We start from the raw sequence: 18,166 nt of genomic DNA on the forward strand, positions 1-18,166 counted from the left end.
CTGGCTGGAGTTGGCAGTAAGCCCACAGACCCTGAAAAATGCCACCATACTGCTGGCCTTTGCCAGCATGTGAGACCCACAGAGGGACGCTTCCTGACTTACCTATTAGGTGCCTATCTGCAGAAGGGAACAGAACTAGAGACCAGGCATGTCAATATCCCTGCTACCCAGGGCACCTCTGGGATCTAGGCTGACTCTTGCTTCCTTGCAGGGCCCCTGCCCATTCAGTCCCTCACACAAGACTGTTCCAAGCCAATGAGGAGGAGGAGCCGGAGAAGAAGGAGGTATCAGAGCTGCGCTCTGAATTATGGGAGAAAGAAATGAAGCTTACGGATATCCGGTTGGAGGCCCTAAACTCTGCCCACCAGCTAGACCAGCTTCGAGAGACCATGCACAATATGCAGGTCAGTGCCTGGGCAGAGCTGCAGGAGGGAATTGCAGGGCCCACCGTCCATGCCACCCTGCCACCTGCCCTTCTCTCTTGCCCACAGCTGGAGGTGGACCTCCTGAAAGCAGAGAATGACCGGCTGAAGGTTGCCCCCGGCCCCTCCTCAGGCTCCACTCCAGGGCAGGTCCCTGGATCCTCTGCTCTCTCGTCCCCTCGCCGTTCCCTGGGCCTTGCTCTCAGCCATCCCTTCAGTCCCAGTCTCGCAGATACAGGTACCTGCTTGAGAAGAGCTTGTGTGGGTAGAAAAAGAAAGGGTTCGTTGACATCATTCCACCTATGCCATGGCGTCCTTGAGCCAGGAGGTAACGGTGTTGAAATCAAGAAGATCCCACTGCCAGTCAACGCTACAGTTCTTAGCTCTATGCTTTTCAGATTGGGGCTCGCATCTCTTCTTTGTCATAAACAAGGACTCATTATTGGGAAAGGAAAGTAACTACAGAGTTTGGAGTAAGGCTGGGTCCTTAAAACCAATTAGTCTGTTTCAACCTTCACAGACCTGTCACCCATGGATGGCATCAGCACCTGTGGTCCAAAGGAAGAAGTGACCCTCCGGGTGGTGGTGCGGATGCCGCCCCAGCACATCATCAAAGGGGTAAGGGACTTTAGGAAGGGCCGCAATAGGAAGCAGCATGATATAGATGGCCCCAAATCTGCACTGGTGCAAAAGCGATGTATGTTTAGTAGAAACTGTGCTTACACATCGAGTTTTGGTCTGTCCCTGGGCTAGCAATATGCAGTATGGAACATTCTCAAGACCCTGGATGGTGGCCTTCAGCCAGCCACACAACCATGAGAGTAAACAGCAAATGTTCCCATAGCTTCAGTGTACTTAATGCACCTGGGACTCATACTATTTGAACTCATAATGGTTTTATCATGGGGTGGAGGGAGGAGGACAGGGTCTCATTTAGCTCAAACTGACCTTGAACTTGCTGTACAGCAGAGAATGACCTAAAAGTCTGATTATCCTGCCTTCACACCCCTCTTTTGGGGGGAGGGTCTCATGGGGCTGTCACATTAAATAGAAGAGCACCTATACTGTCATTCTTACGCAAAAAAATCAGAGTTCCGAATATTCCGAAGCTAGCGTGTTAACTCCTGAGGCTTTCTGGGACCTCCCTTTCTAGTGCCATCTTCACTGAGGCCCACATGCCTCAACCTTAACCTTACAGGACTTAAAGCAGCAGGAGTTCTTCTTGGGATGCAGCAAAGTCAGTGGCAAGGTGGACTGGAAGATGCTGGATGAAGCTGTCTTCCAGGTGTTCAAGGTAAGGTGATTCTCACCCTCAACAGAGGTTGCTTGTCTTCCCAAAGGGCATTCAGCCATCCAGGCACCAGGATCCGGGGAACCTTTGATGCTTTATTGAGGGGGGGGCAAAATAGGAGAACACACATACCCTATTCCTCCAACAGCTCCTTTCATTGCCTAGGATATATTTTCTTTCTTGTGGCTTGCCCATCTGTAGTTTTGTCTTTTCAGCATGCTCACAGTCTTCTTGGTCTCCCACCTCTTCTACCAGGACTACATTTCTAAAATGGACCCAGCTTCCACCTTGGGACTAAGCACCGAGTCCATACATGGCTATAGCCTCAGCCACGTGAAACGAGTGTTGGATGCTGAGCCTCCAGAGATGCCGCCTTGCCGCCGAGGGGTCAATAACATATCCGTCTCCCTCAAAGGTCGGTCTTTGTCTCTTGGGATGAGGTAGTGTGGCATGGAGGCAGGGAGAGGGTCACCAAATCATGCATCGCGCATTCATGTAACGAGAAATTATTGAGAAACCCTAACGTGGAGGTGTTTAAGTAATAGAGGAAATAAAAAAGATGAGCCCCAATCTGGTGTTTTTGCCAGACTCGGGCTTCTTCTCCATCCGTTCTAAGTCAGAGTGTATCCCTAAAAATGAGATCCAGAGCTGGAGAGATGGCTCAGCGGTTAAGAGCACTGACTGCTCTTCAAAGGACATGGGTTCAGTTCCCAGCAGCCACGTGGTGCTTCACAACAGTCTAACTCCAGTTCCAGGGGATCTGATACCCTCGCACAGGCATACATGCAAAACACCAATGCACATAAAATAAGAATAAATAAATCATTTAAAATAATGAGATCCAGGTTTTCAAAGCTGGGATGAGGAGATTCTCCTGGAACTCTAAGACAAGTGGTTCTCTGACTTTCTTCATTGGACCCCTAGATGATGAAGGAAAGGCTCTTTGGGTATCTTGCCATCCTCAGAGCTGGTTGAGACTCGTGCTTTCTCTGGTGGGGTGCAGGTCTGAAGGAGAAGTGTGTCGACAGCCTGGTGTTTGAGACACTCATCCCCAAGCCCATGATGCAGCACTACATAAGCCTCCTGCTCAAGCACCGGCGCCTCGTGCTCTCCGGCCCCAGTGGCACCGGCAAGACCTACTTGACCAATCGGCTGGCTGAGTATCTGGTGGAGCGCTCGGGCCGCGAGGTCACTGATGGCATCGTCAGCACTTTTAACATGCACCAGCAATCTTGCAAGGTAGCTGCTCCTGAGACCTCCTGCCAGCCTGTGCCGACCTCAGCCTCGCCCAAGCCTTCTCCTGGCCCCTTCCTGCCCCTCATTCTTTTCCCTTTCCACAGCTCTACCTTAATCTTTTCCCCTTCAGTGTTCTTTCCCCCCCTCTCTTTCCTTCTGATAGCCCCTTTCTTGTCATCTCCTCTTCTCCCCTCCCCTCCTATCCTCTTCTTTCTTTCTTTCCAGGCAAGGTCTTGCTATGTAGCCCAGGTTAGCTTTGAACCAGCAGTCTGTCTGCCATCCCTCCCCTGCCCCCCCCACCCGTGTGTGTGTGTGTGTGTGTGTGTGTGTGTGTGTGTTGTTGTTGTTGTTGTTGAGTATTAAGCATAAAGCCTCATATATGCTAGGCAAGCACTCTACACCTGAGCTGCATCCCCAAGCTCTTTTTCCTTTTTCCTCTGAGACAGGGTCTCCCTAAGTTTCCCAGGCTGGCCCAACCTTGCAATCCCCCTGCCTCAGTCTTCCAGGTAACTAGGATTACAGGTTGTGCCACCAGCCCCAGCTTGCTCTTAGCTTTTAACAGATGACTTCCTCCTTCATACTTTCTCTCACCTCTGCCTCAGTTCCTCTTTCCCTCTAGTTGATCAGCAGTGAAGCACAGCCTCTTTGTCCCTGCACTCTGCTAATGCCGTCTGCCACATCCCTTCTCTTTTGTCTTGTCCCCTCTACTTTGCTTTTCACTGTTACCCTCAGACCATGGGTTATAGGGGGCAGATGTTCAGGACTAATTATTACATGTCACCATGGTGACATCAACTCACTAAAGCACTATTTCAGAATAGGTGATACTCCTTACTTTGTGGGGGTGATTTAAGATCAATGCTCAAAAGGGTTTGCTTGAAAGGAACTGGGGGTTTAGCTCAGTGCAGGGCCCTGGGTTCAATCCCCAGCATTTCAATAAACAGAAAAATAGATGGATGGCTAAATAGACAGGCAGATGTTTGAGAGTCTCTAGGACTACTATCAGTTAGTCTGTGGTAATCTGGTTCTGTAGTCCAATGTTTAAGTACATCCAACAGGGACCAAGGGCCCCAGGGAAATACATAATTAACCAAGCTTCTCCAAAAGTCTTCTTGCCAAGGTTCTTCAGATGCAGATTCCTGAGTGCTGACCCTCTGTCTTCTTTAATTTCAGGATCTGCAACTGTACCTCTCCAACCTGGCCAACCAGATAGACCGGGAAACAGGAATTGGGGATGTGCCCTTGGTGATCCTATTGGATGACCTGAGTGAAGCAGGCTCCATCAGTGAGCTAGTTAATGGGGCCCTTACCTGCAAGTATCACAAATGGTAAGCTGGGTCAGGACCCTTCACCGCAGTGGGAAGAGGGAGAAGAATGCAGCCTGGTCTAACCTGTGAGCTTCCTTCCCGTTGTAAATGTGGAGACAGTAATTGTTAGGGCAGATCTAAGTAAATCCTTCTCCCTTTCTTCCCAAGTCCCTATATCATAGGTACAACCAATCAGCCTGTAAAAATGACACCCAACCATGGCTTGCACTTGAGCTTCAGGTAAGAACTGTGTCCCTTCATGAACCTTCTGGCCTTACCCAGGTGCCTGTAAATGATAATTCAGTCTTGAACTTGTGGGCAGAGGAGCAGTAAGTAGCAGGAGAGAATAGGCAGAGCCTTTCTGGGCTGGGAAAGGGAAGTAGATGTTTTTTGCATGTCAGTTACCGGGTGGAAGAGGAGGGCTAGGAGAAACCCTGGCTACCCTGGCTGACTGCCGTACTTCCTGGTCTCTGTGAGGCCAGTCATCTGAGGAGGTCAGCATCCAGAGCTGCTAGCTTAGTGCCATCACCAACTCCTGTCAGTTGAGAAGTCAAGTGGGCGTTAATGGGAGACCGGCAGGAAGGGCGAGACTGGCAGTGTCCCCACTGACACTCTGACCCTGTTTTTCCTATCCCCGGTGGCAGGATGCTGACCTTCTCTAACAACGTGGAGCCAGCCAATGGCTTTCTGGTCCGCTACCTGCGGAGGAAGTTGGTAGAGTCAGACAGTGACATCAATGCTAACAAGGAAGAGCTGCTCCGGGTGCTGGACTGGGTGCCCAAGCTGTGGTATCACCTCCACACCTTCCTGGAGAAGCACAGCACCTCGGACTTCCTCATTGGTACTGCGCTCCAGCTTCCCCTGGGGGCTGCAAGCAGTTTCCCTTCTTGTATCTTTCCCCCCTGGAGGGAGGCTCTCTTTACATGCTGGAGTGGAACCACTTACGTGTTTTATAAAGCCTTTCCAGTGCAGTAGCACTGTGAATTCGATCCATCACTCAGACAACAGTTGAACCAACTACAAGTTCAAGGCCAGCCTGAGCAACGTATTGAAACCTCCCCTAATCTTAAAAACAAATAAATGGGTTATTTAAGTGAAATAAATGTGCTGAGGGCATAGCTCACTGGTAGAGCACTTACTTAACATGTGCTAGGTTAAAGAGTAATGCTCCCCTTCCCCTCACTCCTGCCTCACAGTTAGTTGGGGGAGAAATCGTGCAGGAGGGGATTGAGATGCTTGCCTTCCTCCGTGTCTCTCTTCCACCTTGTGAACCTCACTGGTTTGCCAGACAGTTGGCAGCCACTGCTCCTGAACAGCTTCAGATTTCCCCTAAAGGTTTGGCTGTCACCCCTATGCCCTGTGCTAGCGAGTGGAAGAAGCAGGGAACATCGAGGTTCCCAGGCTTCTTCATGGCTGCATTGTTTTCCCTAGGCCCTTGCTTCTTTCTGTCCTGTCCCATTGGCATCGAGGACTTCCGGACCTGGTTCATTGACTTGTGGAACAATTCCATCATTCCTTATCTGCAAGAAGGAGCCAAGGATGGGATCAAGGTGAGCCTCACCCTCTGACTCTACTCAGACTTCTTATTGCTGTCCCAACTATAACTTGTTACCCGTTGATCCACCTTCCTGGTCTTCCCAGTCGCTGACAACCACCATGCTCCTTAAATATCTATGAGTTACATTTTTATACACCACATAGGACTGTGACCACATGATACTTACCTTCTCTGTGTGGCTTATTTTCACATTTGCAACTATGCTGTTGCAAATGACAAGATTTCAGTTCTTCTATGGCCAAACCATATTCCACTGTGTATGTAGACCAGATTTTATTTATTTCATCATCGGTCAATAGACACTGTGTAATTGCTATTACTTGCTATGTCACGGCTGCACTAACATGAGAGTAAAGATGCCCCTTTCAAAATAGTGGCTTCATTTCTCCTGAGTGTATATCTAGTAGAAAGATTGGTGGACCAGATAGTAGTTCTATTTTAAATTTTTTGAGGAATCTTCACAGTTTTTCATCATGGGCATATTGATTACATTCCCACAAAAAGTATACAAGGGTTCTATTTTCTCCATATTTGTTATCTGTAGTCTTTTGGGTTATCACCATTCTTACTGGGTTAAGCTCTTAACTAATTTTGGTTTTGATTGGCATTTCCCTAGTGATTAATGATACTGAGTACAGTGAAATGACCTTTTGGCTCTGTGTATGTCTTCTCTCAAGAAACAGCTATTTAGAACCTTGTGAAATTAGATAAATTTTATCACCTGTAAATTAGAGTTGTAATGATTACTGAAATCCATTCTAGCACTAAAATACTGTGACTCAATAACTGGGCCTTGTCAGTATATATCACCCATAAAAGTAATTTTATTGAGCCGGGCAGTGGTAGTGCACGCCTTTAATCCCAGCACTTGGGAGGCAGAGGCAGGCAGATCTCTGTGAGTTCAAGACTGGCCTGATCTACAGAGTAAGTTCCAGGACAGTCTCCAAAGCTATACAGGGAAACCCTGTCTCAAAAAATATTAAATGGTGATATATTAAATCTCTAAAGGTGTTTTCTATCAAACCAGTGTCATACTTCATTATTTCATTTACAAATTTGTGGTATTTTTTAAGGAAATTTTACAGTATAGTTAGTAGATTTCTAATTTAGAACATAATATCTATCCTCAAACATTTTTAAATATTAAAAGATATTATATATGCCTAAAATTGAAGAATTCCTCCCTGGAAAGAATAATTACAGGGCCAGGCGGTGACGCACGCCTTTAATCCCAGCACTCGGGAGGCAGAGGCAGGCAGATCTCTGAGTTTGAGGCCAGCCTGGTCTACAGAGCGAGTTCCAGGACATCCTCCAAAACAATAAAAAGAAACTCTGTCTCGAAAAAACAAATAATAATAATAATTACAGGGTCATAAAATTTGTATATGGTTTTAATGTAACTTAGTTATCCTTCATGGATGAATGGATAATGAAAATCTGGTATGCATATACACACAGTGCAGTGTGGATATGGGTATAGGTCATTTGAAGCAACATAGGTGAACCTACAGAGCATTATGTTATATGAAATAAGCCAAGGATAAAAATAATAGTAATGTATGTTCTCACTCACAAGTAGAGTTTGCAAAAGTGGAACATACAAATGCAGAGAAGAATAGTGGTCACCAGGGGCTGGAGATATGGTGGCTGAGTAGCTATCAGCCAAAGGGTACAAAGTTTCATTCAGACAGAGGGAATAAGTTCAGGAGATACACTGTATAACATGGTAACTATGGTCAATAACAGTATACTTTAAAAGAAAATAGGCTTAAGGGTTCTCACCACAAAAAAGATAGGACTTCATATGTATAGATGATTTAACCATTAGGTTGATTTAACTATTCCATAACTGATACATGTTTTTAAAATGCTATATTTTGTAAATGCATACAATTTATAAACGGATGACATTTTATTATTTTAACTGCCTTATTCCAAATATTCCCAAGTAAAACCATCACATAACTAGATTAAGGAACTACTCAAACACCTATTCTCAAAGTCTATGCATCTCAGTGAATATCTGTACAGTTAAAATGGATATGCTGAAGCCATGGAGCTTCACCTAGGGTTTTACACTTTTACTGTCAATTGCTTTTTTATTCACTTATCACCATGTATACAAAAAGCAGCAGCAGCAGCAATGGCAGAGTTGAAACTAGAAAAAAACATAACTTTATATCCTCTGTCATGACTTATGTGCCCTTTGTTGACATTATATCCTTCCTCATCCTCTATCCTTAATACAATTTTTATTTTTAAACTAAAAATAAATATAGAAGTGGTAGATCACTTGCCTACTATGCCCGAGTCCCTGGTCTCAACTCTCAGATCCACAATAAATGCATACATACATGCATACATACATACATACATACATACATACATACATACAAGTGATCTAGGCCATGGTGTGTCATGTCATATAACTCTAGCACTTGGGTAAGTGGCTAAGGTAGGAGTGTCACAAATTTGAGGCCAGTCTATACTATATAGTAAAAATCTTTTCATTAATTAAAAACGAATTTTAAGGTTTAACTGGGCATATGGCACATGATTGTAGTCTCAGGGGCTGGAGAGATGGCTTAGCCGTTAAAGGCTCACAACTAAAAACATGACTATAATCTCAGGAAGCTGTGGAAGGACTGCTGTGAGTTTGAGACCAGCCTGGACTACATAGCAAGCACCAGGACATCCAGATCCAAATAGTAAGACTGTTTTAAAAGAAAATTAACTAGGTACTGTGGTGGCACATGCCTTTAATCCCACCACTTGTAGTTGGGAGGCAGAGATAGGTGATCTCTCTCAGTTCCAGGCCAGCCTTGTCTACATAATGAGTTCCAGGCTAGCAAGAGCTACATAGTGAGACCCTGCCTCTTAACAAACTTTTAAGACACTATGCTAAATCATTCTCAATTATTCTAACAGTTTATACCAACTTATTTTCTTTCATGAGAGGCTAAGATACATAAATCAAAACTTCAAGTCTTTATGTTTGAGAATGTATATATTTTCAGGGACTGTTTTCATTGTTATTATTTGGTTTTGGTTTGTTGTTTTGGTTTTTGGTTTCTCTTGGGTTTTGGTTGTTTTGTTTTGGGGTTTTGGTTTGTTTGTTGTTTGTTTGTTTGTTTAAGACAGGGTTTCTCTGTGTAGCTTTGGTTGTCTTGGAGCTCACTCTGTAGACCAGGCTGGCTTTGAACTCATAGAGCTCTACCTTCCTCTGCCTCCCTAGTGCTGGGGTTAAAAGCCTGTGCCGCCACCACCACCTGGCCAGACTATATTTTTTGTGAAATGTAGAAAAGACAATATAAGTAAGCTTCTACTCTGTTGTTGTACCTCTTATTAATCACATTTTTCTTCTCCAGGTACATGGACAGAAAGCTGCTTGGGAAGACCCAGTGGAGTGGGTCCGGGACACCCTTCCCTGGCCATCAGCCCAACAAGACCAATCAAAGCTATACCACTTGCCCCCACCCTCTGTGGGTCCTCACAGCATTGCCTCACCTCCAGAGGACCGGACAGTCAAAGACAGCACCCCAAGCTCCCTGGACTCAGACCCTCTGGTGAGTGAAAGTCTTTATTTTTTAAGTCACAGAGTATTATAGAATGGAATTCATACACTCTTTATGTATGTTCTGATGGCCTTAAGCATTGAAGAATTTCAGCAGAGCCAGAACCAAAATGAGGCCAGTGAGGAGCTCTGAGCATCAGGATCTTGGGTTACCGTGATCTTGTGCCTGCATCCTAGCTAAAGCTAAATAACACATCCAGGAAGATGTATTCTAGCAAAGAGCCTAGTTTCAGGAGGACTGTGTAAGAATATAAACCAAAGAGGGTCTGGAGATGTGGCTCGGTAGCTCTGAGCACTTGATGCTCTTTCAGCACCCACATCTAAGACAGGGGATCTGACACAGCTGACTCATGTGGGCACTGCACTCATGTGGACACATGTACATGTAGATATACACACATATAATTAAAAATAATAAAAATTAACCCAGCACTTGGGAGGCAGAGGCAGGCAGATCTCTGTGAGTTCAAGGCAAGTGTGCTCTACAGAGTGAGTTCCAGGACAGCCAGAGTTACACACAGAGAAACCCTGTGTTGAGAAATGAAAATAAATAAATACCAATAATAGTAAAAATTTAAAAACTATCATCAAGCAAAGAAATAGTACACTAAGAGTTGACGACACTTCCTACCTCTGCTTCTCCTCTAATATTATTCTGAAACTTCGTCACTAAGTGTATTCTGTAAAATGTAAACTAGGAAAATATTTACAATAGATACAGCCAAAAAATTAGTATTTTAAGCATATAAGGTTAAAAGAAGCTCCCAGAACTGGAAAAATGGCTCAGAAGGCAAAAGGATTTGTCACACAAAGCTGACAACCAGTTTTGGGAGAGAAGTGACTCCCAAAGGTTGCTCACTGGCCTCCACATGCGTACCATGGAACAAGCAAACCTGTATTCACCTACCCCTCCTTCCCCCCTCTCTCTCTCACACACACACACACACACACACACACACACACACACACACACACACACTGTAAATAAAAATAAATTACATGAAAAAAATTAAGCTTCTAAACAAAAGAATGAGCAAAAGATAGGAAGAGGCCTTTGGCTAGAGGAGATATAAGTGACCAATGAAAAACGTAAGGTCTTCAACCTCTCCATAATAAGGAAATGCAAATAAAATCAAGGACTTACTCTTTTACATTGGCAATAGGCAGAGCATCTGAGGCACAGACTTTCAAACTCTGCTATGGGGTATTCCTTACTAAAACTGTGTCAGAGGGTAACTTAGCAGAATGGAATGAAACATAGCACATAAGTCCTTTGATCTTACCTTTGCACCTTTCCAGTAGGTAGTAATTCCACTTGAGTCGTAATACATTTTTATTTAAATTTTTACTTCATTGAAAACAGCTGTTTTTTATATCAAGACTGTTTGTTTGGTTTTTGATATGGGATTTCTCTGTGTAGCCCTGGCTATCTTAGAACTCGTTCTATAGACCAGGCTGGCCTCAAACCACAGAAATTCACCTGCCTCTGCCTCTTAAGTGCTGGGATTAAAGGCATGCATGACTACCACCCAGTATCTAGACACTTTTTAACTGGAAAACTAACTAGTAATATAGATAGAAGAAAAGATTGGCAGCAGTGGAGCCAACCAGGATTACTTAGCTAAAGCTTGAGCTATACAACAGAAAATGAGTACACTGAGGTGGTAGACTTGACACAGGATCTGAGGATAGCACACAGTCTATCTGTTTGGGTGTAACCCATTGCAAGGAAATTCCAAGAGTCCAGAGCTGATTATAGCACCTGTCCTATTACTCCCAGTATAAGCTGGCATGTATGAACCTCTGTCATTCCCTGGAGTGCATCTTGAAACAGGGGAAGTCTTGTTCTTTGTTGTCTTTATAGCAAAGGTGTCCCAGGTGATTGTTTATATGCATGGGTTTACATCAGGACTAAAACAATTGTCTTTCTTCATGAACTACCTCTAAACTCTACGGATCAGACCCATGATACACATCTTGTAGGATGGGTTTGTTTGTTTGTTTGTTTGTTTGGTCAGTCTGTTTGGTTTTGGTTTCAGTCTCCTGGTAGGCAGTACCCAGCATCCCCTCTGGCATTCACCCATCTCTCTGCCTCTTTTTAGATGGCCATGCTGCTGAAACTTCAAGAGGCTGCCAACTATATTGAATCACCGGATCGAGAGACTATCCTGGACCCCAACCTCCAGGCAACACTCTGAGGGTCGAGCAGTCGCTGTTGCCCTGGACAGCAGAAGGCTGGCTTCAGCTTCAGTAGCTCTCCTCTCCCTCTTCTTTCAGAGCTCCGGCTCACCAGCCTCACCGGGACAGGAGGGAAGAAGAGGGCAAGAGGAGGGATGGGTTCTCGGTGCTGAACCTTTGAGAACTTCCTAATAGGGATTGGAGGGGTGCAGTTTGGGAACTCGTGCCCCCTAAATACATTTACTGGCCTCCTCTTATGATTTTGGAGAAAAGATGATTCTGGGTCTTTTCTTCAATTTTTTGTTTCAGCTATAAACTCCTGGGCTTTCTGGGGAGGGATTCAGAGGGTATCACAAAAACTGCAGCAGTTGCTAGCTGGTTCTCATGAACACCTCTGAAACAGTCGCCTACGGGGAAATCTAAGGGAGGCAGGAAACTCCACAGATTTTCTTGCAAACTCTTCCCAATTCTATCACCACTGCCAACAACCTTCCCCCCCCCCCCCAGAGATCTGGCCAGAGCCCAGAAAAAAGAAGCATGTGGTTTAACAAAAAAAAAAACAAACAAAAAAATGTGTAAATCAACCTATAAGAAGTCAAAAGGCGATGGAAAAGATGAAGCTGGAAAGAGGGGACCCAGTTGCCAAGATGGAAAGAGAGCTGCCAGATCTCGCCTTTGGGATGACAATAGGGGACATTGACAAGATGACTTGCAATCTAAGATACCACCAAACTACAAAAATAACATCACAGCCTTCAGAGAGACTATGAGCTGCCTTTCTGCCCTCTAGCTGAACATGCATGAAAGTCAATAAACCCTACTTTTTTAATTTTTAATTTTATTTCTATCTTTTTCCCTTCCATTTGCCTATTTATTTGCCCCATCTCCCCAATTTTGTCACATGTTAATGAGATACTTGGGTTTTCTTCCAGGGGATATTTTTGCTTTCCATGTGGGTTTTCTTTGGAGAATTGAATTCCATACTATTGGTATAAGTTAGATTCCTGCCATGCCACTATCTCTGGCATCCTTGGGGCTTATATGCGACAAGAACATTGGCTCAGAATGGTAGGAGAAAAAGAACCCAGTTTCTTTGACTTTCCTTTTGAGCAAGTACATGTCCTACCTGGAAGCTCAACTGCCATTGTCTGGCATGATAGGTTTACCCTGAGCTTCATTGTGGACTGGAGGAAAACCAAAATACTGGAAACACCCACCTGTCTTAGGGCCTGTTTGGCCCCTCACTGCACTATTTGGATGGTAGCCACTTTGCCTGACTGAATGAAAATTCCCTAGCTAGCCCTTACTACTTGTTTTTGACAGGTGAATAGTCACTTATAAGAAACTGAACAACTGTGTGAACCGCTTCAGATCAGAACAGAAGGCTCAAGGAGTTGGACTCGGTGGCCAATATTTGCCTTCCAAAGAGGTCCACCTCTAGCAGAAGTTGCCCTCTTCATAGTTCTGTCATTCACATTCCTTCCTTTGACAAGCATTTATGAGTACTTAACTGTATACCAGTCACTATGTTTAAGAAAAGACAAGACTTGGTCCTTAAGTTCATAGTCTAGTGGGGGATGTTAATCTCAATTAAGTACCCACTCTTATCTGGACCTTGCAGATCATCTAAGAAACAGACAAACCCCAAGGTGTCAGTTAAAAGAAGCCTGTGATGAGAGGTTCAATCTGTCGTGGGCAGAAGATCAAGGATCATAAGATTGAGCCTGAAGAACTATGGAATCTTTCCTGACTGGAGTGAGAAAATCTACTGTCATTTTGGAAACCTGATAGAACCAGATTCCAGGCTGAGCTGCCTTATGGGCTATTATGTCAGCACACTGCAGTTCAGGGATGTATACAATGAGCCTGAACCTAAGAGTTTGTTCTTCAGAGTCCTAAGTAGCACAAGACTTATCAGGATCTATACCAAGATTCTATAGGCAAGCTAACTTGGGCCATTATTCCACCCAACCGAGGAGTCATGTGACTCTTAACAATATATTTTCATTTATGTCCTCAAGATGGTCTAGCTTGTCCCTTTTCTCCCTCCTCCCCCACAAAAGCTTCTATGTTCACCTGGTAGTCCCAGGGATGACAGGGTCCTCTATTCTGGAGACTGTTATTGCTATTGCTGCTAATTCCATGAGCTGTGAAGATCCCCATCCAACTCAGCTGCAAAATATGCAATTCCATAGTGGGAAGAGGCTGTTTGTCCAAGGATGGTGCTGAAATCACTGCCTTAAGGTCTCTGCTGTGCAGAATGAGAAGGCCCCAGAATTGGGTGTTCCAACTTAGAAGGAAGGGGAGACTGGATAGGCCTACTTTGGACATAGGTCTCTTCTGAACCCTAGCCAAAGCTCCAGTGCCATGGCAAGGCTCAGACTTTTGCTGACATCCTCATGCTTGAGCCCTTCACTCTCTTTTCTGGTGCTGCCCAGCCAGTGCCTTCTGAAAATGGATGTTACTGGCTACTTTAAGAAGAAGGGAAGTAGGAAATGCCTTCTTCCATCCCAACTGCCTCCGACTGCAGAGGGGTTGCCTCTGTGGTAACCATGGATACCATCGTGAATTTCATTTGGGTCTGCAGCAAGTTGACTCTGGAGGCCTCTCATACTATAACTTCATTTCTAGTCCTGGGATCCACCACCACCTTCTCTCAGTTGACTGCTGCATTTAGTTCAGGCCTCCGATGGCTGCCCTCCAGGAAGTATGTTCCCATCTAGGGAAGTGCTCTTGAAGCCTCTACTTTCCTTCTGGAGACTGGGACCCTGTTTACAGTTGCACATCTGGGCCCCTCACAGTTGGATCAACCATCTCAAAAAGGAATCATGGTTCTGTGGCAATTTCAGAAGGTTGAGCCTCCTCGTGGTGCTAATAACCCCTTGGGATGCTCATCCAGACTTCTAAGAAGCAAAAAGCCTGAGCATCCACTCACTGCCCAAGAATTCCTGGCAAAGAGCAAACCCACAGCATTCTTTCCAATCTACACACTTGCTTCTTGGTTGAGGCTACTGGGACTCCTCAGAAAGGGAAAAATGGGACCCACAGCTAAATTCTCAATCTCCAGGCACCTTCAGAAGAAGCCAACCTATCTAATTCTGGAATTTGTGCTATCCCCTTTCCCTCTGACCCCCAGTTCCATCCCTCACCAAAGTTGGTTAGTGAAGGACATTTGGAGGGCCTCCGCTCCAGGAGAGAGGTTAACTAGAACCCCGTGAATTTGGGGATGAAGACCAGTAAGTTGTGTTCAATGTGTTCGTTTCTCAGTCCCTACCTAGGCACTAAAATAAAATACTAGGTATTGGAGGCTGTTATGGGACCTGATGTCTGTGTATCTCTCTGTTCTATCTTCTGGGGCTTTGTGGAACATTTTTATTTTTGATATCTGCTTTCTGGTAACTCTTTGGTGCTTATTTCTGTCTCTGTAAATCCTTACTCCGATGTCTTTTGTGTAGTCTAATCACTTGGAAGGTAGAGGCTGGCAGGGAAGAAGAATGAGGAAAAAGACCATGGAAAGACCCTACAAGAAAGCCTTTATTGGTTGGTAAACATTTGGGTCTTGAATTACCAACTTTCTAACTAGTCTGTCCATACTGATGGGCATAAGACAAAATAATGATTTTCTCCCCTTTTCTTTTTTCTTTTTCTTTCTTTTCTTTTTTCTTTTTCTTTCTTTTTTCTTTTTTCTTTTTTTTTTTTTTGTCTTCTGGCTTTTCTAGTTTGCAAGAGTTTAAGTGGACTTAACCTACCCATCTCCTTACTTGTAGCTCTCAAAGATCAGCCACGCTATGCAGAGGGAAAACACCCCCTTCTAGTACTCTGAAGATGAACTCTGTTTCCTGTCATATTCCAGAAAAGTAGGGAAAGAAGTGGTAGGTTTTCACAGCACCACCCATCATCACCCCAGATGGAACCCCGTTCTCAGCACCCAGCATGTGCACGGGTCACACTTGCCTGATCAAATGAAATTGATCTTATAAACCAGGATCCAAAAGACATTCATGATTTTTTTTATGACAAAAGGGTTTGGGAGAGGAGGTTGTGCTAATCACAAATCTAATACAGGATGCAAGTGCTGAAGTAACTCAGATTGTCAGTTCCAGCTCCTTATCACACTTTACCTTTCTTTCTTCCATAGTCCTGGGCATTAGCTAAACTGAAGCTAGTGAATGGACTCCATGAGCAACCCCCCTGGTAAGAAGAAAAATGGCTGTTGTAGCAGGTTGGGTAATAGAGAAGGATAAGATGCCTATAAGTACATTTTTTTCCTTCCAGTATTGAGTATCAAACCCAGGGTGTCTCATATACTCAGCAAGTACTTTATCACTATAGCTCCAACCCTCACTTTTTTTTTTAAAGACAGTTTCCCTAAGTTGCCCATAATGGCCCTGAATTCACTAAGTATTCCAGGCAAGCTTTGAATTTGATGACCCCCCCACACACACACAGTAAGTTCTAGTAACTGAGATTTCAGCTTGCATCATTAGGCCCAGCTATAACACTCTAAGAACTATGCATGAGAGTTTCCAGCACAGAGGCCATAGTAATAAAAATGTGTTCCAAATGGCCAAAGCCTGAAGACACTGCTCTTCATAACTGTATCAGCCTTACCTATCCCCCAGTCCTCGGTTAACCTGCTCAGGGATCACAGGGCCAACAGGTATACACCCTAGCCCTGGAAGCACATACTCTTGTAGAGAAGATAGAGTCAACCCTAAAGCAGCAGTCGGGAAGGAAAGAAAACAGTTGAACTTTGGAAACCACAGGGAAAGGGACAGTTAAAAATTACACCCTGTGTATACTAGTTCATTCCTGTGTGATGTTTCAGCCATCTTCCTTAGTGATTATGTCACAGGGAACATTCTCTGACCTGTGACATGAATCCCTGGTTCCTTGACTCAACCTTTTGTTCCTCAAAGTGGTGGTGCTCGGGAGGATGTCTTCTCATGCTTAGGTTTCCAGGAGTTAACAGTGAAAATATGTGCTTTGGGGTGGAAGTTAGGGAAGTCTATACCTTTGCAGCCTCTAGTGCGAAACCCCTTGCCTCTAACATTGCTAGCTGGCACACTGGGACTCCAGTGAAGAGATTGTGTTGGAGGTCTCCTCCACATTGCTGGTCCGTTGGATTCTTTTTCTGATAATAGTACAAGAAAAGTAAAATAAAATCTAATTTACATTTCTATGATAAAATGTTCTCCCAGCAACATCCCTCTCCCTTCTTTAAATAGTAAAGAGTACAGCTGAGTCTGAGAGCCCCCACCAGCCCCTCCTTCCCCAAGGCAGCCAACAGCTGTAGTGCTCCAGTATGCCAGAAGGGCCCATGTCTCTGCTCAGCCCACAGGAGAGAGCTCCACACAGTGAGAATAAAGTATCTGAGACCTTAGGTTCAACCTCTGCCTTTTCCCACAACAGGACCTAAATGCAGGACTACTCAGAAAAAAAAATTGTTTTCAGAAAGAGCTTCATACATTTCCAAACCCATAAACTAGCTGTTATGGCCCTGGACGAGTTGAGGCTGTTCAGAAGTGGTTTTGTGTCAGTTTCCCCACTACGAGAGCCTTTTTGTGCAGAGCATTAAAAAATCACTGGTACCAAGTCTCCTGCGCTCAGGGACTAACTTGGAAGGAAAGAGTAAAGCCCAAGGAAAGCAAGTGTAGAACAATTGCACTAGAATCACCCCCTAGCCATCCAGCCAGCTCTTGCCATGTCATCCTGCTTCCCTGCCATTTCTCTGAGAGGGAAACTACAAGGAGCAAACTCCCACACTACAGCCAGTTTCTGAGACTGCTGTGCTCCCCCACCCCCACTTCCTAATGTTCTTTTGTTTATTGCTTTTAACAAAACAAAATTATAGTGAATTCTAGGTCTTGCTAGCTTCCTTTCCTCCCCCTCCCTATCCTGTTTTACACAGCACTGCTGTGTAAGAGGCTGTGTTTCTCAAATGCATGGCATTCCTCAGGTGGCAGCAGCGGGTGGGCAAGAATGTTCCTTTTTCAAAACTTACTGAGTACAAAAATCCCAAAACAGGATATGTGTGTGTCTGTGTGTTTGTCTTATTTTCTTCTCATTAGACCCTCACCTATTCCAGTCTGTCCCCTTTTATACATAATGTAGAAAAGGCAAAACTGATTCTGGAAAGCAAATTGTTGTATATAGTTGCGGTAACAATCATGAAGAGAGCTGGGCTGTCCCCTCAGTAATTCATTTTAAATAAGAAATTGGTTGAAAATTAAATCCATGCCTTTGGCCCACTGAAATGGCCTTCCTCCATCGCCACAGAGGCTACCTTTATCTGGGTCCTCTGTCTATCAGGCATGTCTCCATCCAGCAAAATTCATCTGTTCTCTGCCATTTGCGTTTCAATAAAGTTATCTCCTGTATTGTCCACTGGTTTTCTAGCTCACTCTCGGCCTGGTTTCTGTGTCCATTTATCTTATGGCTTGATCTGGAATGTCAGACAACTTGTGGTCATTTGCCTAACTCAGAAGCAAAACCCACCTGCTTGTAAACATCTGACCCCAAATGCTGAGCAGGGGTCCCTTCTGTCTTGTGGGCAGAGGAGAACCCTACCATGTACATTGTGGACACAGCTCTTGTCAT

At 44.6% G+C, this 18,166-nt stretch overlaps 1 protein-coding gene across 11 annotated transcripts in view; it reads left to right on the plus strand.

Moving 5' to 3' along the window:
* Nav1 (neuron navigator 1) overlaps nt 1–17,951 on the plus strand; it is a 243,256-nt gene extending 225,305 nt beyond the window's left edge. For all 11 annotated transcript variants that reach the window (XM_040739017.1, XM_040739016.1, XM_040739023.1 and 8 more), the window contains 12 exons: nt 212–404; nt 492–660; nt 943–1,040; nt 1,621–1,716; nt 1,969–2,128; nt 2,717–2,952; nt 4,123–4,277; nt 4,425–4,496; nt 4,901–5,097; nt 5,688–5,806; nt 9,183–9,380; nt 11,491–17,951. In XM_040739017.1, coding sequence (XP_040594951.1) covers nt 212–404; nt 492–660; nt 943–1,040; nt 1,621–1,716; nt 1,969–2,128; nt 2,717–2,952; nt 4,123–4,277; nt 4,425–4,496; nt 4,901–5,097; nt 5,688–5,806; nt 9,183–9,380; nt 11,491–11,586 — 1,789 coding nt within the window. In that variant the 3' untranslated portion in view covers nt 11,587–17,951. The remainder of the gene's footprint in view (nt 1–211; nt 405–491; nt 661–942; nt 1,041–1,620; nt 1,717–1,968; nt 2,129–2,716; nt 2,953–4,122; nt 4,278–4,424; nt 4,497–4,900; nt 5,098–5,687; nt 5,807–9,182; nt 9,381–11,490) is intronic.
* Nucleotides 17,952–18,166: the final 215 nt, after the last annotated feature.

This window comes from Mesocricetus auratus, unplaced genomic scaffold, assembly GCF_017639785.1.
Source record: "Mesocricetus auratus isolate SY011 unplaced genomic scaffold, BCM_Maur_2.0 Super-Scaffold_100676, whole genome shotgun sequence".
Taxonomy (NCBI): Eukaryota; Metazoa; Chordata; class Mammalia; order Rodentia; family Cricetidae; genus Mesocricetus; species Mesocricetus auratus.